Source organism: Xyrauchen texanus, chromosome 6, assembly GCF_025860055.1.
Source record: "Xyrauchen texanus isolate HMW12.3.18 chromosome 6, RBS_HiC_50CHRs, whole genome shotgun sequence".
NCBI classification, from domain to species: domain Eukaryota; kingdom Metazoa; phylum Chordata; class Actinopteri; order Cypriniformes; family Catostomidae; genus Xyrauchen; species Xyrauchen texanus.
In genome coordinates, this window is record NC_068281.1 from 51,121,971 (window position 1) to 51,142,705 (window position 20,735).

Genomic DNA, 20,735 nt, shown 5'->3' on the forward strand with positions numbered 1-20,735 from the left:
GGCCCTTATCTCATCAGAATCAGAATCAGAATCAGAAAAGCTTTATTGCCAAGTACGTTTTTTACGCATACAAGGAATTTGTTGTGGTGTTGTAGGTGCGTTTACACAGTCTCTAATGTGTAAATGAACAAGAATAAAAATAAAGCAATATAAATATAAATATAAATATAAATATTTCCTGCAGTATCAATTAAAAGTAAGTATAAAATAAAAGAGAGCAGAGTAGTGCAGTGAAATGTAGAGCCAGAGGTGGAGTGTGGAGAGTGTCAGGGTGGGTACCGGGCATTGTTGATAAGGCAAATGGCAGATGGGAAGAAACTGTTCTTGTGGCGTGAGGTTTTTGTCCTGATGGACCTCAGCCTTCTGCCGGAGGGGAGTGATTCAAAGAGATTGTGGCCAGGGTGGGAGAGATCAGCCACAATCTTTCCAGCACGCTTCAGGGTCCTGGAGTTGTACAGGTCCTGGAGTGGCAGCAGATTGCAGCCAATCACCTTCTCGGCAGACCGGATGACACACCTCATAAAGGTGGGACGCAGAAATTAGAAAAGATGGGGGATCATTTTCAAATGTATGACCGCCCGCGCAGTGCATATAGATCTCCTCGCAAGAATAGACAGTGATTCATACCTGATGGCCCTTCGTTGCTTCATTGCTTGGTGAGGGAAACCCTTTGAAATCCTATCAGATCAAGAAACAAATTTCAAAGGTGGGGATAAAGAACTTCGTGATGTCTTTTCAGAACTTCAGCCTGAGCTCCAGGCTCAACTTGCAAGCCAGCAGATTAGGTTTACGTTCAATCCACTCAATCCACCCCGTATTGCAAACTGTTCTTATTGAAATTGAGAGAATACTTAATGCCAAGCCCATTGGGTACACATCTCCAGATCCAGTTACACCCAGCATCCTGTTGATGGGGCAGCAAGATGTCTCACTTCCACAAATGACATACCAGGATCCCGAACTTCTAAGCAGACGGAGATGGAGGCATAGTTAGCGGCTAGCTGATCCATTTTGGAGACAATTCATCCGTAACTACCTTCCTAATCCCCAAACCAGACAGAAATGGATGTCAGAGAAGGACAATATACGAATAGATGAAACTGTTATGATTGTGGACCAGCAGCTACCTTGTGCCCTTTGGCCTGTTGGAAGGATTTTTCAAGTTTACCTGGGGAAGGATAACAGGATCAGATCAGTTGACATCAAAGTGAAGGACAAAAATTACCTAAGGCCAGTGACCAAAATCATCAGCCTACCTCCTCTGCATGAGTGACATACCGATAACTCACCACATAGTAAGGCCTTTTTTATTGTTCAAATTCACATTGTGAATTTGGGGGCGGCTGTAAAAAGGTTACCCTTCGGAAGTGGACTCTTCCAAACTCCCCCACCTCTGTTCGTGATTTGGACTGTTCCAAAACTTTACAGGTAGTTGAAAAACAAGATGTTTTGGAGAGAGGATGTGTAGATGTGCTTGTTTATAGTGCATAATAGTTCAATTATTCAGGAGTGTTGCCATCTAGGTAATTTGTGGATTATATGTGTGCATGCAACTAATTGTAAGAACATTTGAATATTTTGTTGCATAATACGTTTATGAGAGAGATTAAAGATCGCTATAGTGTCATTCCGTCGAAATGTTTACATTGACAATTATGTTTGCACATTATCCAATTGCCTAAATGTCATATGATCCTCCCGTGTTATTTATCTGTACATTATTTAATGTTATATGTAGAGGCATGTTTATCTGGCGATTTAGACGCATGCATGTTAGCACTACATTTTACATTTATGCATTTGGCAGACACTTTTATCCAAAGCGACTTACAGTGCACTTATTACAGGGACAATCCCCCCGGAGCAACCTGGAGTTAAGTGCCTTGCTCAAGGACACAATGGTGGTGGCAGTGGGGGCTCAAACCAGTGACCTTCTGATTACCAGTTTACCAGTTATGTGCTTTAGACCACTACACCACCACCATTCCATACTACAGCACTATGTACGCTAGGCATGAAGTGTGGTAGCATAATAATTTGTATATATATTATTTGGTTTATGACTAGTTCTCTAATGCCTTTTACCATGCTGCTTATACTTATAACCAGTATTCAAGTACTGCTTTATAGATCTAGTACTGTTTATAGATCTGTGATTTGTACATTTATGTTTATTTATATTTTGTATATTGTTTTATGTTTACAGAACCACACATGGAATTTGCACAATAAATCATCCACAAGTACACCCTGGTGTGAGACATAATGTTCTAACCGGACATCCTGTAACCATTCAATTACTCTGTGAACAGCAGTTTGTACAATCTTCCTGTGACTTTGTTAGAGTAATACACGCATTTATCTTATCTAGACTCGACTACTGCAATTCCTTGTACTACGGAATTAACTCCACAGCTTTAGCATGTTTGCAAATGGTTCAAACCATAGCTGCCAGACTCATTAAATGTGTCAAGAAACATGAAACTATTACCCCGGTATTATGCATTGGTTGCCCATTCACTTTAGGATTAACTTCAAAATTATTTGAAATATTAATTTACAAATCACTGAATAACCTTGCACCATCATACCTCACAAATTCTTTTTTATTCAATATAATATTGCAATTTTATGTAAAAAAAAAAATTACATTTTAATTTGATTAAAACTGTATGTATCAATTTGATTAAACACAATTTGATTATAACATTTAATTAAAACATGTAACATGGAATGCATAATTTGTATCTGTAAGACTTTATGCAGTTCTTATAATCAAGTAATTTTTTGTGTAATTTCTTCAAAAATTCTGAGGATTTTTATTTGTTGATAATAGTATCAATTTAGTATCAATATCGATGTACCAGGGCTGGTATCGTACCGAAGCCAAAATGTTGTTATCGGAGGAACCCTATTGTGTTTATTTGATCTTCACATTCTTGAACACCTTCTCACACGTGTCTGAACATTTCCATAGTTTGAATGTATTCAACAGTTGATGCAGAGGTCGTAGTCTGCTCTCGAGTTTAGGCATAAACTTTGAGTAGCATGTCAGCAATCCTAAGACAGATCTCAGTTCGCTCATTCTTTGGAGATGGTGCGTTTATAATAGCTTTGACCATTGTTGGTGCCTTGTGTAGACCAGCACAGTCAAGAGCACTGTGTAGACCAGCACTGCCATGTAACCAAGGTATTCAACGGCAGGGAAAAAGAACTCACATTTATCTTCATAATGCAAAGGACATATTCTTTCAGTCTCTGAATAGTAGCAATCAGATTTCTGAGATGATCCTCATCATCTTTTCCAGTGATCAGTAGATCATCGAGATAACAGTGCACTCTATTCAGTCCACTCGGGATCTGATCCATGGCTTGTTGGAACAGGGCTGATTCAATGTAATGCCAAACAAGAGTCTCTGATGTCTGTAAAGATCCTTATGAGTGAAAATACATCTGTAAGTAAGCCTGAAATAAGTCTATTTAGCTAAATTTCTGGCCACCTGCTAATCCTATGTATAGATCTATTAAAGGCAGGGGTTACTGTTCCACAGTTGGGTTGACAGCAACCTTGAAGTCACCACAGATTCTGACTGATCCGTCTTTCTTCATAACAGGGACAATTGGTGTGGTCCATTCGCTAACATACTTGTTTCAGGACTCCTGTTTCTACCAGATGGTTAAGTTGAACTTTAACTTTTGGTTTAACGGCATATGAAATAGGGCAAGCTTTCAAGAATTTTGGTCTACTGTCTGGCTCAATGGCGAGCTTCATGGTAATGTCTTTCATGCTGCCATGTTCCTCCTTGAATACCTCAGCATGCTTTTTTAGAATGTTTGGAAGACTGGTTGTCTCTTTCATTCATTTTCATCAGATTTATATATATAATGTACAGATTTGGCAGTTTCTGAAAGAAATTGGTACTTTATTTAACCAAAGTGGCCTTCAGCTGATCACAAAGTATAGTCAGGACATTACTGATGTAAAAAATAGCACCATCACTATTTGAAAAAAGTCATTTTTTTGGACTGATGGCTGCTAGACAGCAGCCATCAGTCCAACACCTTATCTTTGAGTAATCATGATAAATTGATCATTTGGTACTAGAAAATCACTTGCCATTATATAAAACACTGCTGAATGCTATATGATTCATTAAATGAAGCTGAACATTGTCTTTGTGTTTGTTTTTGAGTATGCAATAGACTGGCATGTCTTAAGATCAATATACAATGCTTGAAATTGTCAAAAAACGTGCAGATTTCATACAAAGGTGTAACTACAGTCTTCAAAGATAAAGGACAACTGGCTTTAACAAGGACAGAAAGAGATGCAGAAGGCTAGATGTACAACTAAACAAGAGGATAAGTACATCAGAGTCTCTAGTTTGAGAAATAGACGCCTCACATGTCCTCAGCTGACAGCTTCATTGAATTCTACCCGCTCAACACCAGTTTCATGTACAACAGTAAAGAGAAGACTCAGGGGTGCAGGCCTTATGGGAAGAATAGCAAAGAAAAGCCACTTTTTAAAAATAAAATAAAAAAACAAAAAGAAAAGTTTAGAGTGGGCAAATAAACACATACATTGGACAACATTGTAATATTGGAAAAGAGTGTTATGGATCTTAACCCCATTGAGCTATTGTGGGATCAGCTAGACTGTAAGATGTGTGAGAAGTTCCCGACAAGACAGACACATCTATGGCAAGTGCTACAGGAAGTGTGGGGTGAAATGTTACCTCAGAATCTGGGCAAACTGACAGCTAGAATGAAAAGGATCTGCAAAGCTGTATGTGCTGCATGTGGAGGATTTTTTCATGAGAAGTCTTTGAAGTAGTTTACAAAATTCTAATTGTAATAGTAATTTTTCATGTTATTAATGTCCTGACTATACATTGTGATTAATTGAATGCCGCTTTGGTTAATTAAAGTACCAATTTCTTCCCATAAGAGCAAAATCTGTACATTATTTAAAACTTTTTGCCGCCAGTGTATATATATATGTGTAGGTCGTTTTAACAGCACTCTTCAATTCCTTAGCTGTGGTCTTACTGCTATTATTTATTTATTTTCTTGTCACCTTTTTTCCCTGTGTTCATATCTGCTTTACCAAAATTGCATGTATAAATACAATAATGGCTATAAAATGGAAAAGAACGGAAAGGCACGAATGAATAGTCTAAAATGGGCGGGGTTTATTGACCCGGACCAGAGATTCTTTTATATTTAGAAAACAACTCTGCGACTACAATATGAGAGAGCGGAAGATTCATCTAGCGTGTTACGACAGTAAGTCACCGTTTGCGGATACCATACAAATGAATAAGGAGAGCCGTAAAGTTATATCTATCTGTCGCAAAATCGTCAGCGACATCTCTTATAAAAGAGCAATTTATCGTAGTAAACTCCTCACACAGTTAATTCCAAAAAGTAGGTTTAGTGTAAAACGCGTTGAAGAGTAGCGGACAGGTGGTCTGTTTCCTCACAAAAGGAGTTTATTCAGCACAGTGAATCATCTCCTCCGTATACATTCATTGAAAAAGAACGACCTCTTGTCTCTTCGGTAGCACCGGACATAGAATGTCTGTGGAAGCGCCCGCTACGTTAGTTTAGGCTTAGCTTGTAGGTTCCCTATTAGATGAATGGTTCTGTCTGGAAGTTGTCTCGAGTGGTTATGTGCGATCAGTGTAGAATAATAATTCTCATATTTTAACTCGTTACTCTTTAAAGTTTTTTTTTTTTTTTTAAATGTTTATTACAAACTCGTGTAGACAACAACAACAAAAACAGGCAAGGCATCAACACAATGCAGATTGACAATGAAAAAATAAATAAATAAAAATAAATAAACAAAAATAAGGCATTGTTCTCAAATAAATAATGTGTTACAGGATCAAAAACTTTTCAGCAGCATAACAAATAGCTTCTACAGTTTGTTTAGAATGTTTTACAAGGTTCAAGGAGGATAAAAACATACGAAATTCATTTTTAAAACAGTTTACATTTGGCAATACTCTTTAAAGTTTGTCAGTGTCATTATTACAGCGTAAATAGGCCCTTTTCACATGACGTCACGCAACTTCCGTTCTGACTCAAAGCAGTGTATGTTTACTTCCGCCAGCAGAGTGGAACGCTATGGAGTTTACCCAGTCCCTTCGACACCTGCCAAAAATACATCTAGACGATGTACAGCGACTTGCAGACAAATTTTCACTTACAATACGTTCCAAACTTGACAAAGGATACAAATTCTTCATTGAGTAGTACCTGTTTGCGTATGAAGGTAAGCATTTTGTATTGTCCCGCCCAAATTACGTTAGCGGAGGAGTTAGGATAACGATAGTTGTTAGCTTTCTCTCCTGCAGTGAAAGTCCATATTCTTAATTAATTTACTGTAATACAGACCTGTAAACTCTTGTTGCAATCATGTTTATTACTGATGTTAGCTACAGATTGTGTATTGTTAGATAAAAGTCAGTAACGCATTCATGGTTAATGTTGTGCCCTTTCACCAAAACATTGCATTGGAATAGTTTCGAGTGTAGTTGTCGATGAGGTGACAGTGAGAGGGCGTTGTCACAGGTCTATGAGGAAAAATGAGGAGGCTCATCACCTTCAGGTTTTTCTGATTTTCATGTTCTGCTGCGGTTGCAGACACTTTGCAGTAACGTTATCCCACAAAGTTCCATTGTGGTTCAGTGTGTTTCTGTCGTGGAATATCACGATGAATCTCTCTAAGTTGTAAGAAAACTCTCGGAGCCTTGAGTTCCAGATGCCAAAGTTGTAATTTATTGAACACCAACAAACATGAGACCGGCCAGCTGTCCGTTCAGCTGACCAGTGAGCGAGAGCAAGGCAGGGAGATATCAGAGAAGCCGGTGCCATTTTGCGTCTTTATACTTTTTCAACAATTGTTTTATTCAGTTCACTGTTTCAATTCATTTTCCAATTTTGCTCTCATTTAGCATTTCCTTTGTGCACCTGATTCTCTGTATTATTCTGCCTCTGCACACAATACATCATCAACACTGCAATCATGCATTTGAATAAACACAAAAACAGCGCATTTAGTACCGTAAGCACACATGCACCAACAACATAGTTAGTCATGCACATTATTCATTATCTCAAACATGCACATAGTTCAACAATCCCCTGTTTTCTGCACAGTCCGGGTTCCGTCAAACACTGCAATAAAATAACTTAATCTAACACCTGGAGGAATTTTACGCGAATTTCAACCACCCGAGTTAGGATTTTCACCTGTACAGGATTTTCTCTGCCACTTCTTGGCCAAACCTTGAATAAATGCACCTAACCGGGAATTTTCACGCGTCGTCGCTTCTCGACTCACCTCCAGGCCCAGAGCCGCTTCTCAACTCTCTTTAGTCGCTTCTCGACTCTTTAAATATATTTTAGTCGCTTCTCGACTTTTTAAATAACCTTCAGTCGCTTCTCGACTTTTTAAATAACCTTCAGTCGCTTCTCGACTTTTTAAATAACCTTCAGTCGCTTCTCGACTCTTTAAATAACATTCCTTAATAATCCCACCCCAAGTTTTTGAAATCTGGAACTCGTCTCTATTTTAGCTAATTAGTTCGAATTATTCTATGTCCGGACCGGCAAAAGTCTTAGGGAAGCCACTTACCGGGACTCGCTACCACAGATCACACAAAAACACCTTAAGCAAAGATGCTTACCTCAGTTTCTGGCGCCGGTGTTTCTGTGCGATTCGTGCAAGCCGTCCCACCAGCGACCTCTACCCCCTTGACCTCAATGCCAGCCCCACGAGTTGGGCGCCAAAGATATGTCGTGGAATATCACGATGAATCTCTCTAAGTTGTAAGAAAACTCTCGGAGTCTTGAGTTCCAGATGCCAAAGTTGTAGTTTATTGAACACCAACAAACATGAGACCGGCCAGCTGTCTGTTCTGACTGTCTTAGTCCAAAACCTCATCTTCTATACAGTTTGTTATCTGGCATTACCTCATTTCTGTGCCCCTTTGTTATTTTTGTAATGGATACTATTTGCCACCATTATCTCACAGAGCCTTTTGATATCTTTTTACTGGTAGAAACTTGGCTTTAGTCTATCTTCAAGGTCCTTAGTCTCATTATTTTGTTACAGCTGGGTGCTCTTTGTGGCCTCTGCAGCAACAACAATTTTAGTAACCTCATATGCTCTCTCCTGGGTCACACAAAGGCCAGGAAACTCATATAAGTATTTTGATATATAAGAAACATACTAGAATATTGAAAAATATACTATATTTCTCAGCCTGATGTCAATGAGTGTGGTGCACCAAAATCTAGATGACAACCTTACATTTAAAAAACAGAAGAGGGTTGTTTGAGGACAATAAGACTGAGAAATATGCTGTGTGATGTTAATATAAAGTAGGTGTTCAAAGTTCATGGACTTACTTTAAAACCTTAAGTTTGTTCAATTACTCCAATGAAATGTAAAATTGTTGTGCAGGAAAGACTTATTTTCATGTTTCTCTTATCAGGTTACATTTCATGCTAAAGAGGTTCCTGTGGTACTGAAATGCATGTCATGTACCTGCTCTGCTGGGAAAGCACTGTGCAACCACATTGTGGCATTATTGTTTCAAAGTGCTCACTACTGTACCAAGGGCTTCAAGACAGTGCCATTGCCACTGTCATGCACCAGCTCACTGCAGACCTGGCACCGCCTAGGACACATGTAATACGTTAACATTTATTACATTTAATGATGTTGGACTATAATTTTGTAATGACTATGTCAATTAATAATTTATCATCAATATATTACAGGGAATTGCTCCTGAGGCAACAAATGACATGGTAGTGTGTAAACCAGTACCGAAGTCCAAGGATCATGCCCGAACTGGTGTGAAATGTACACTGGACAGAGCATATGGTGGCAAGTCTGAATTAACACCTGTCTATATATTTTAATGTATAACAGAACAATGATTAGTATATTTTCCCTTTAAACTTCCAGTTGATATCTTCTGTAAATTATGAACATCTCTTAATATATAGGGTTTGGGGCAGCTCAAAACATTTTCATGTTTATTAAAATATACATCTCACTTTTTTGTCAGGTCCTCTTCCAGATCCTCACATCCTTGCCAGTGTTGAGAAACTGCAAGACAAACGCCCACAACCAGGCATTTGCAAATTGCTCCACGGGCTTGAGGCCCTTAATTTTGTGGACTCTAAATTTGGCCCGGTGCCATTTGGGTCTTTGCTCTCTTACCAGTGCCCTCCTGAGATAAGTAGAGACATTATTAAACACCCTGGTGCCCCTGGATTTCCTCAGTTGCCCATTGAAGGTCACAATTTTAAATTTCACATACAATTTGAGCCTAACTACAAGCAACAATGCCACTTAGAGAGCCTTAAAGTGTCAAGGGAGATCTCTGCTGCTATTGAGGCAGAAACACGACTGCAGTCAGAATGCCAGCTGTGGACCCAGGTACGCAAACCCCGACTTACAGCCAGCAGATTTGGTGAGATATGTCATGTCCGTGGAGAGTCAACTGCAAAATCCTTAGCTGCTCGCATTCTGAGAGGAACTCCTCAGACAGCAGCTATGAAAAGAGGGCTGGACCTGGAGCCTGACATACTATGGCAATATTCTGATTTCTGTGATGTCACTGTGACGCAGTGTGGGGTCCTCATCCACCCTGATGCACTTCACCTTGCAGCCAGCCCTGATGCCAAAGTTTTCAACCCCAGAGAAACATCACCATTTGGGTTGGCAGAGGTTAAGAGTTGTGATGTTGAAGATGTTGCTCAAGTTAAACACCTGATCACAGTTCCAGGCCAGGCTTGCCTTAAGAAAAGCCACAAATATTACTATCAGGTTCAAGGCCAGCTGGCCATAAGCGGACTACAGTGCTGTGATTTTATAACAGATACCCACACTGACTTCACAGTTGAAAGAATATTTAGGGATGAGGAGATCATCAAATCAGTGCGACAGAAGCTGGATTATTTTTATCACAACATCTACATGGATGTATTATTACGTTAAGGCAGAATTTTCAAATGTAAATATTTCTATGAACATCTGATGCATGTAATTCCTGTTGTAAATACTTTTTCAATTTACAACTTAAGTCAGTGTTGCATTGTATGTAAATATCCTTTGACTTATCGAGCAGTGGTCGCTCTTCAACCAGTTTTCAACCTTGTTTGTAGCTTTGAGCTGCTATGAAAGTTTTGTATTAGTTTCCTTCATCTCACATAAATGCTATTACCAAATATGTAAATAAAAAAAAAATGCAGGTTTTAAAGATATTCTCTCTTTATTGGTTAAGATGTAAATTCATTTTACTCTGGATAAACTTTTTACAGAATGCTTCACAACATAGTTTATTAATAACCATGAAAATATTGTAACCCCTATGTTCATACAAAGCATAGAAATTTAAAGATATATTACAAATCACTTGTATTTACAGTATATCTACACAGTGTCAAACACCTAAAAGTAGAAGAATTAATTAAGAATTAATCTCACCCAAGAAAGGAAACACTTCAGACGGGTTTGTCCCCTTTGATATCAAGAGGTCCCTGATAGTTTGAGAGTAGGCAACAGATGGCCACAACTGATTGACTGAACCTACCATAGAAAGAGGAACAAGCCCATCCCAAATGTGGTAGTCCTTCACCCTGCGTATCGCCCTCTCAACTAAAATTCTCAAGCGGGCAATAGCCTGGGTCTTCAATGTGTCCTCTGTGCTGAGCTGATTTGATTTTTTCAGTGGAGGGATGATGAGCGTTGCCCCCACCTGTGACAGCATCTTCTCAATCTGGAACCCCTTGTCAGCCATTACTCCATCTTCTGGTTGAAGTAACTGTAAGATCTGTGATTGCCGTGTTATTTCTATATCAGAGATGGAGCCTGTGTACAATTTCAAACAAATGTGATAACCCCACATGGGGCAATGCCAATTAGACCTTTAAAGGTGGTGTGGTTTTTATAGTTGGAAAACGTTTCCGACTGTAGTAAGAGAGAAGATGCTGTTTCACAACGGATCTCGGTGCAGTCTATTATCACTCTCACCTGAGGGCAGTAGAGCTTGAACTTGTCAGGCATTGTGGCCTGCACTTGCTCTCTCGTCATCCACAATGGTAGCGAGCCAAGAACCTGGTAAAGGTAGCTTGTCCATGTTAAGATGATGCGACTGACAGTAGACAAGCTGACCTCGAAGATGATTGATAAGGTTTTCTCCTGAAAACCAGCTGCAACACGACAGAGAAACATGAACAGTTCATCAATGAGCGGAAGTTTTCGCTGAGGGCTAGGTGTCTCTTGTGCTGTTTGCTGTGCCTTGGACCAGTACAAAAGCCTTGAAGCAGAAGGGTAAACTGACTCCCAAAACACAGTGAAGACCTCCTTTGAGCTGAACCTAGTGTAGTAACGAAAGTCCTCATCTGTGACACAGAACTTGAAAATCAGAGGCTGCTGCTGCTTAACTGTCAGCTGCTGGATTTCCAGTTCTAGTGACACAACCTGAAACTCCAACTCTTGAATTCTCCATGCAGCAGCATCCAGTTTACCTTAAAAGCAAGAAAAAGCATACACCTTAATGTTTATCATTAAAGGGATAGTTCACCCAAAAATGAAAATTGTGTTTATCTTTTGTGTTTATCTTATTTTTGGGTGAAGTAATCCTTTAAGTCATCTACTAGTTTTTACACCGTCTTCATTATTGGATGTTATTTGTTAGTGAGCGTGACAGTAATTATTTGCTCTTATGAAATAAAGAGACTACAATAACTAAGATTACCAGGAGAAGGATGGTAGGCATAGTCATGATCTTTTGCTACTCCACCCGCAGGCAGTGCCTCCTCTGTGATGTCTCCTGGGACAGGCATCTCCTGAGATTCATCTAGGACTGCAGCCCTAAAATGCTTCCTTGCTCTCTGGTAAACTGGCTGTCGAGCTTGTGAGGCTCTTCCTAGAGATGTGAAATAGATACACATACATGTCATTATGAATATTTAGTAATCATTTCTCAGGACTCAAAAAATATGTATAATACTACCACAAATGCAATACTAACAAATGGCAACTTTAACGGCAACAGGATGCTTTATTATTTATATGGGCTAATAAGCTGTATACAATTTAAAATGAAATAATATTTTCTTCGTTTATTTCATACAAGCACAATTATATGTAAACTGTAAATAATGTAATAAATTATGATTTATTGTTATTTTAATGTACTACTAGGCTTAATAGTGTCCTACCTTTACCCCAGTCATTCCAGGGGAATCTAGATGGCGTTGCTCCTTTCTTAATCCTGGTTCGTCCACTGGTTGATGTACATATATCCTCTGGGGTAAAGTGCTGACTACACACGTAAGTGCTCCCACGAGGATTTTAAAACTCGGTCCCTCATCTCTTTTGATTGCCCTAACCCAACGAGCACGTATTTCAGCGTCCACTGGAAAATCGTGGAAACTTAAATAAGGAAATTTATGTTTGTTGTTTGAACAACAAGGAACACTGCAATAGCATCTACAAGATGACTGTGCCATGCTTATTGGATGGGAAACTGTTGAAAAATGGACATAGGAATAAAATGAATGATAAATCACATCAGCATATGGAAATGGTTTGACATTTAGCTTTGATAAAAATGTAACACTTGTTAGTAAACTTGTGGCAATACACGGGCTAACCGTGATTTAACAGTTATCTTGGTGCTAGCTAACGTTCTACTTTCTCCTCCACGACAGTCACACGTTAAAGAATGCAATAAGTTACTGGAAATTATCATTAACGTCATCAAAATAATCTAAATATAAGAACCAATAACGCTACATACGTAAATATTATTATTATTTTAATTTTACCTTTCGTATTGTCGGTGATCACCTTCTGTGTTTTCCTGAAGTAACTTTAACCAGCGCGCGTAAGTTAAAACGGAAGTACGTTTACCCTGCTTTGCGGAAAAGCGGAAGTTATCTGACGTCATTGTGAAAAGGGCCTATTGTTGTCCAGATCGCTTTCACGTGATATCTCTTATTTTTCTCAGCGATGATCAGGATGGACCAATCACAGCCGTTTATGATTACTAAACAAGAATTTAAAAACAATCATATAAAAGTAATATAACATTAGCTATATTTCTATTTTACTCTCAGAGATTAATATTTTGAAATGATAGATTCAATAGATTTTTCTTTCTAACGTGCTACAGTAACACAAACATCGTTGGCAGAGACGGTCGTTGTGTTTCCGTGAACAGCAGCGACCTCGAGCGACGATAATGTCCGTCATTAGAAAGTCTCCCACAAACGCCAGTGAACAAACAACACACTCTTGGCATCGCGATAGTTTATCGTTCCTAACAGTTTATGCGTGTCAAACCCGTTCAGATTAAGACGGAATAATGTTTCTTTCGACTGCCGGTGGATGATGAAGCTCGAGTTATTGCTGCTCTGCTCATTGTTTGGACTCTGTTACTGGTGCGTCACTCGGATTTCATATTGATCTCTAATCTGAAAAACTATGATTTAAATGTACTTTTCTCTGTGGCGGATTATATATTGATCGCTTCAAATGGTAATGTGAGAATCTGTATCAGACAGTAGCAGTAGATGTGTTTGTTTACGCGTGAGTTATTGTCAACAAACAGCATGTTGATTAGAACGCGTCATAATTAAACAAACAGCAAGTGAATAAATAACACGTCGATATGCGATTGTGTTATAACATGTCTATATGCTATACTATTACACTAACGAAGAGCATTATATTTATGAATATATTAATCAATCAGTGCCACAGTATTTATTAAAGTACCATACTATGTGTCAGTTTTAGACTTTGACTCCCACGAACATCTCTGAAGAATCTTATCTCTGAAGTGACTCACAAACTGTGTTTGAATGCTGATATCTTCACAGAAATCCAGCATAAGTGATGTACTGGTCCACATACAGACTTGTTTCATTCTTTCTGTTGATGTCAGTGTTTTTCTCTGAGCAGGTTCCCTGTTCATCATTGTTCAGAGCAGACGTCTGGAGCGCACACACAGGAACATCATGAGGATCCCACGAAGACAAAAGCAAATCTAGAGGTTTCATGAGAAATTCACTCCTAAAACTGTTTTACTGAGCCACAGCTCTGCATTTAGATATGTTTTGTTGGATCAGTGTGAACATCTCTCATCTCTCTGCAGTTATTGCATTTCTCTTTGTTGTTGTTGTTGAGCAGAACATCTCCCTCAGTGATGTGGATTCTTCGTCCACTTCCTCACAGCTCGCTGAGGTCCAGGTGTCTGAAACACATCAATCTGATTCCTGCAGGTCAGTCAGATTCATATACACCTGACATCAGTGGAAGTGATGCTCTGTGATCTTAAATGAAGGCCATAGCTTGTTGTGGGCATGTAAATGTCTTACGACCACCCTTGGCGTCAATTCACAGCTTGGCAGGAAAAAGCAGTGCAAAGCTTATCTTCTGTTGGTGCAGTAATTTTTTACACTCTTTGAATCTGTCCCTCTTCGCTTGTGTCACACTAGCAATGTCTGGAAAAACCATGATGTTGTGATCCTCCCAGCACAACTTGCCTTTATTCTTCGCTGCTTGTAGAATAAAGTCTCTGTCAGCTGACTGCAAGAATCTTACCCGGATAGATCAGGGTCTGTCACCTGCTAAGGGAAGCTTATCAAAAACTCTGTGGGCATGCTCAATTTCGAGCAAGCGGCCCGCTGTGTTTATCAAATTCAGAATGAGCCCGTCCATAAACTTGACCTTCCTTTCCCGCAGAGATTCCAACAAAATGAACATTATTATGCCAGCTCCGATTTTCCATATCCTCTCGCGTTCCACATCAGCCTTGATAGCAGGCGGGTTAGCCTGCAGCTCTCTTTCGGCTGATTCCAAAAACTCAACCCATATTTCAACATCGTCAATTCTTGTGATCAGGGTGGAAAGTTTCGCCTCGATAGATGTGATCACTCTACGTATTTCTGCGAGGTCCAAGATGGTCGAGAGTTTCGTCAGTGCTGCCTAAATGTTTGAGATCTCCTGACATACTTCATGAAGCTCGCTGCCACCATCAACTGGACCTCCGCCATCCTGATCCTGCGAGGCATCCAGTGCGTGGGAACGCAAGTGCTTTTTAATGTCCCCACAGGCCGACGATTTAAAATTTCGACATCCTGCCCTCCCAGCACAGTTAGCAAACAAAGCTATTACAGTTGTCACCAGTTAATATTGCTTAAAAGGATAATTGTAGCAAAGTTTAAGCAGAGCTCGCCTAAGCGACCAACCTTTGCATAGTGTCACATGACTCCCTGCAAGAAGTCTTATATTCATGCAGAACATTGTGAAGTAGAGCTGGATGGAAATGAACAATAGTATCCTGTAATGCATGATTTTCAGATATGCAAAGTTAAGTACAACAAATGCATAAGGTCTGCTTGAGGTCAATCAAAAGGCTTGGTTTTGATGTTTCTGAACATTCAATGAGTTGGTGTACGTGTTGTGTGATGTTTGTTTCAGTGATCGTGCAGCCATCGACTCCTGCTTGGCTGAAACCATCATCACTGATGCAGCTGAATGTGACTCTTCAGAAAACCTGCAATATGACCCTCATCTCAGCAGGTGAAGTCAAGTATCAGATACCTGTGAATGTCTTTGAAACAGCACTTTCAAACCGATACAAAAGTGATGCTTTACTTGATAAAGTAAGATCGACAGTCTTAAATAAAATAAGATGAGACAGACTGTGATGGCTGATACAGGACAGTTCTGTGTCTCATATATGAAGTATTAATGGTCTTTGTCTTTCTGCCCTGATAGTTTTTCTGCAGTCCAAGAGAATATCAGTGTGCGTGAGGCAGAGAAAAGCACGAAGATGACCCATGAAGAGCCGACAGCGAAAGGAACGAACATCTCCCACAGCCTGAAAGAACAGGTGAGAACACTCCCAATGTTTCCTGTACAAGCAAAGACTAATAGCTGTATGATAGCACAGATATACTGCACGCATCGTCATAACTGCAGGAAATATTACAATATTCCTCAAACAATTAACACACGTCTAAAGCCTGACATATGTGCCAAATAAAAAGGAAAACTACCATCAGACATGCCATATGTGTCTTTACTGCTGAAATGATTAACCCACACACAATGTTTGACTTACCTCTGAACTTCTCCATAAGTGTGTTGAGTTGATCACAATGATCGTAATGTGTGAAATATCATCATGTCTGTTCAACCCTGAGTTTGTCCTGATCCACCGATCCTGATAAAAATCCAAAGATGTCCAAATCTCCAATTATCTTCTGGAAGCTGGTTGTTTTAATTCCCACTAACAGCACTTTTGGGGCTTTTTTAGCTCACTTTGAACAAAGTGCATTTTCACAATGACTTGTTAACACGAGTGCCAATATGAACAGTATATGTGGAACTGACACTCTCTCAGTGAATTTGAAGGTTGATCTGTTTTGGAATTCTTTTGGTTATTTGACATCTTAATGTTTACTTGTAAAAGGGCGCCAACGTCACCCCAGAAAGTGATCCCTCTGTTTACTGCAAAGACCAGGAAGAAATTCCCACATTTGATGAATGGACGAAACTCATGATGGAGGTGGAGAATGAAAAGAGTGAGTGGTTGTGTCCAGCTATGAACACAGGTCATGTTCTTCATGAGACTCTCAATAACACCTGTTTGTGTGCATCAGGTCACACTCATGTTTCTAATGGTCTTCATGCTGCTGGGAAGAAGCTTCAGCAGACGTTCACCAACTACGCCTCAGTGGAGTGTGGAGCAAAGATACTGTCCTCCAACCCCGAGTCAAAGGTGCTTCAACACCTAAGTCAAGATCATTTATTACCATCATTATCCAGTTCTCATAGTTCACAGCACAGATGAATGAAACCCAAGTCTGATTTTCTTCATATGTTTTTTGAACAGTCACATTGCACACAGCAAAAATCACAATGAATCCGACATTTTCAAATACATACAATACAAGTAAATTGGATACGTGTCTGATTTTTTACAGTGTGCCTTCAGTGTGAAGACTCGGATTGGAATTAATCAACATTTGTCAGTTTTGTGTTTGATTTAACCCACATTTGGGTGCTTCTTGTGAAACTGCCAAAAAATTAACAAATAAATATATATATATATATATATATATATATATATATATATATACACTCACCTAAAGGATTATTAGGAACACCTGTTCAATTTCTCATTAATGCAATTATCTAATCAACCAATCACATGGCAGTTGCTTCAATGCATTTAGGGGTGTGGTCCTGGTCAAGACAATCTCCTGAACTCCAAACTGAATGTCAGAATGGGCAAGAAAGGTGATTTAAGCAATTCTGAGCGTGGCATGGTTGTTGGTGCCAGACGGGCCGGTCTGAGTATTTCACAATCTGCTCATTTATTGGGATTTTCACGCACAACCATTTCTAGGGTTTACAAAGAATGGTGTGAAAAGGAAAAACATCCAGTATGCGGCAGTCCTGTGGGCTGAAAATGCCTTGTTGATGCTAGAGGTCAGAGGAGAATGGGCCGACTGATTCAAGCTGATAGAAGAGCAACTTTGCCTGACATAACCACTCGTTACAACCGAGGTATGCAGCAAAGCATTTGTGAAGCCACAACACGCACAACCTTGAGGCGGATGGGCTACAACAGCAGAAGACCCCACCGGGTACCACTCATCTCCACTACAAATAGGAAAAAGAGGCTACAATTTGCAAGAGCTCACCAAAATTGGACAGTTGAAGACTGGAAAAATGCTGCCTGGTCTGATGAGTCTCGATTTCTGTTGAGACATTCAGATGGTAGAGTCAGAATTTGGCGTAAACAGAATGAGAACGTGGATCCATCATGCCTTGTTACCACTGTGCAGGCTGGTGGTGGTGGTGTAATGGTGTGGGGGATGTTTTCTTGGCACACTTTAGGCCCCTTAGTGCCAATTGGGCATCGTTTAAATGCCACGGCCTACCTGAGCATTGTTTCTGATCATGTCCATCCCTTTATGGCCACCATGTACCCATCCTCTGATGGCTACTTCCAGCAGGATAATGCACCATGTCACAAAGCTCGAATCATTTCAAATTGGTTTCTTGAACATGACAATGAGTTCACTGTACTAAAATGGCCCCCACAGTCACCAGATCTCAACCCAATAGAGCATCTTTGGGATGTGGTGGAACGGAGCTGCGTGCCCTGGATGTGCATCCCACAAATCTCCATCAACTGCAAGATGATATCCTATCAATATGGGCCAACATTTGTAAAGAATGCTTTTCAGCACCTTGTTGAATCAATGCCACGTAGAATTAAGGCAGTTCTGAAGGCGAAAGGGGGTCAAACACAGTATTAGTATGGTGTTCCTAATAATCCTTTAGGTGAGTGTATACTGTATATTTAAATAATGACTCCTAAAACAACGGTAATGAGAATCATCATGGGAGATGTGGTATCGTAATGAGAATTGGTGGTAAAATGTGAAAAGAATTGAAATTGAAAAAGTGTCCTGAAAATAATGTCACTACAGAAAAAATAAAAATTTTGGCCAATTTTTGCTGTGTGAAAATGTTACTGAATTACTGATCCTACACTGAAATGTTGTTCTCTGTGATATTTTCAAGTAAAATAATCATATGAAGTATTGTAAGTTTCAGCACTTCAGACATGAATGTACACTTACTGAACACTGTACAGTAGTTCAGTAAAACAAGTGGAGCGTCTGCTAAAGATTTCCTCTATATCTTCCTTCAGAGTACTTCAGCTATCCTCATGGAGAACATGGACATGTACATGCTGAATCCCTGCAATAACAAGATATGGTGCGTGTGTATTTAATGTTTTTTCTTACTGATCATTAAAGCAACAGTAGGTTAGTATCTAGATAAACTCAGAGAATTTTTGGACAAAGGCCAATGAATAAAAGTTAATATTGGTTAACTGTGATAATTACCTCTGTTATAATGTACTGTTGTTATTACGTTGTTAAGAGTCCAAGCACTTAAGATTGCCTCCAAATCAATTGGTCGTGTGGATTTCCATCTCCGCCAGAAAATGTTTCTACCTTTTGATATTTTTTTTAAAACCTACCTGTCTGAACTTGTTTTTGGCTGTTTGTCTGATATGCATGACATTTGGTATGTATCATCTTGCGATGCTACTAGAAAAAAGTTATCAAATGAGATTTTATTACATTTTATTGTTCAGAAGATATGAGCCAATATGCTGTTGGGTGTGGCCCATAATGACAAATGTGTCTGTATCTTATGAGTGCACTATCAGAACATAATACAACTTGGTACACATGAACAACAGAACATTCTGGGGGCACATACCAAATTTCACCCAATTGCGATGCTAGCTGTAGCTATAATTAAAGAAAAACCTAATTGGGCAAATGTGATTAAAGCAGTTCAAATTTTACACCAAAAGAACATCTACAGGATCTATTCCCCAGGTGTCCAAAGCATCTACAGGATCTATTCTGTTAAATGTTGCTGCATGTGCTTCGATCGCAATAATTGCCGCTTATGGCTTTATGCTTGTTTCTGCCTTTTTTTGTACAGCTGTGTACAATCTTAATTGAGCTATCTGTTAAACAGCAGTTGGTTGCATCCTCTGCTTGTAAGTGTCTATAATGAGTGACACAGTGAAACAAAAACTTTCACTGACTTTAACCCTATCAAGGAACCTCAAATATCCACATGCTGTATATGTACTCAAGGAACTTTCTGTCCTTCTGTTCTCCCAGGTTCATCATTGAGTTGTGTCAGCCCATTCAAGTCAAGCAGCTGGATATCGCCAACTTCGAGATCTTCTCCTCCAACCCAAAAGACTTCCTGGTGTCCATCAGTGACAGGTTAGCAGGTTTGGACACTTTCAAAGTAGAAAGGGCCTAGACTAAATTTAAAAAATGCTGACAAAATGAACAGTAGTTTAAAGGAATATTCTGGGTTCAAGTTCAGCTCAATCGACAGCATTTGTGTCATAATGTTGATTACCACAAAAATGAATTACGACTCATCCCTTCTTTTCTTATTAAAAGCAAAAATGTAGGTTACAGTGAGACATTTACAATGGAAGTAAGTTGTTAACTTATAATGAACCCGGAATATTCCTTTAACAAATAAATGAATAATTAAATAGACTTGTTTTTGTTGAGTGTTTTTGTTCATTCTCAGATATCCAACCAATAAATGGGTAAAGCTCGGCACATTTCACGCACATGACATGCGGACCGTACAGAGTTTTCCTTTGGATGAACATTTGTTTGCTAAATACATCAAGGTAAGTAAGAATCAACAATGTTAACTGTACAGTCAGTTAAATCTTTGCACCTGAAGGACAACAGTAAGTCATATAGTCATCTGTCGTTCTTTGATTTCTTTCTCTCTTTTCTCTCTCTTCTGCATCAGATTTTCACCAAATACGTTAAGGTTTGCTTTCTTTTCTTGATGCTGAGTTCGGATGAATGGGGAGAGTGGTTGGCTGGGTTTGCTGTTTGTACATAGCTGTACGATAAATGAACCATTTAAATGTGTATATTTAGGATAGCAAAATAAATAGGCTTATTAACTTCTAAAGGGAAATGATGTTGCCTCTTGAGCAAGTGCTCTGACATATGGTGCGGCAGCATCACGGGTGACCCGAGTTCGAGTCCCGATCCTGATCCCCTTCTTCTCCCAATAATTTCCTGTCTCTCTCTCCACTAAC

The 20,735-nt window shown here is 39.4% G+C and overlaps 3 protein-coding genes across 5 annotated transcripts in view; 2 read left to right on the forward strand and 1 right to left on the reverse strand.

Annotated features, from left to right (window-relative positions):
• Window positions 1-8,805: 8,805 nt before the first annotated feature.
• On the forward strand, window positions 8,806-10,272 carry LOC127644853 (uncharacterized). Of its 2 annotated transcripts, none has more exons than XM_052128257.1 (2): window positions 8,806-8,908; window positions 9,093-10,272. In XM_052128257.1, exons 1-2 carry the CDS (start codon window positions 8,827-8,829, stop codon window positions 10,025-10,027), a joined length of 1,017 nt encoding a protein of 338 aa, XP_051984217.1. In that variant the 5' UTR covers window positions 8,806-8,826; the 3' UTR covers window positions 10,028-10,272. The 2 variants fall into 2 exon arrangements, with proteins under 2 accessions (XP_051984217.1, XP_051984218.1); XM_052128258.1 differs by having other exon boundaries at window positions 8,806-8,875.
• Window positions 10,273-10,906: 634 nt separating this feature from the next.
• LOC127644863 (uncharacterized) lies at window positions 10,907-12,935 on the reverse strand. The gene is made up of 4 exons (XM_052128271.1): window positions 12,865-12,935; window positions 12,256-12,563; window positions 11,790-11,960; window positions 10,907-11,559 (listed from the first exon to the last, which is right to left on the reverse strand). The coding sequence occupies exons 3-4, from the start codon at window positions 11,875-11,877 to the stop codon at window positions 10,913-10,915; spliced, it is 735 nt and encodes a 244-aa protein (XP_051984231.1). The 5' UTR covers window positions 11,878-11,960; window positions 12,256-12,563; window positions 12,865-12,935; the 3' UTR covers window positions 10,907-10,912.
• Window positions 12,936-13,251: 316 nt separating this feature from the next.
• Window positions 13,252-20,735, forward strand: part of LOC127644833 (SUN domain-containing ossification factor-like) — a 32,936-nt gene continuing 25,452 nt past the window's right edge. The window contains exons 1-11 of one of the 2 annotated variants that reach the window (XM_052128232.1): window positions 13,252-13,479; window positions 14,003-14,093; window positions 14,231-14,322; window positions 15,524-15,625; window positions 15,824-15,938; window positions 16,521-16,632; window positions 16,711-16,829; window positions 18,777-18,844; window positions 19,774-19,881; window positions 20,204-20,309; window positions 20,438-20,458. In XM_052128232.1, the coding sequence (XP_051984192.1) occupies window positions 13,427-13,479; window positions 14,003-14,093; window positions 14,231-14,322; window positions 15,524-15,625; window positions 15,824-15,938; window positions 16,521-16,632; window positions 16,711-16,829; window positions 18,777-18,844; window positions 19,774-19,881; window positions 20,204-20,309; window positions 20,438-20,458 (987 nt within the window). In that variant the 5' untranslated portion in view covers window positions 13,252-13,426. The remainder of the gene's footprint in view (window positions 13,480-14,002; window positions 14,094-14,230; window positions 14,323-15,523; window positions 15,626-15,823; window positions 15,939-16,520; window positions 16,633-16,710; window positions 16,830-18,776; window positions 18,845-19,773; window positions 19,882-20,203; window positions 20,310-20,437; window positions 20,459-20,735) is intronic. The other variant, XM_052128233.1, reaches the window with a different exon arrangement.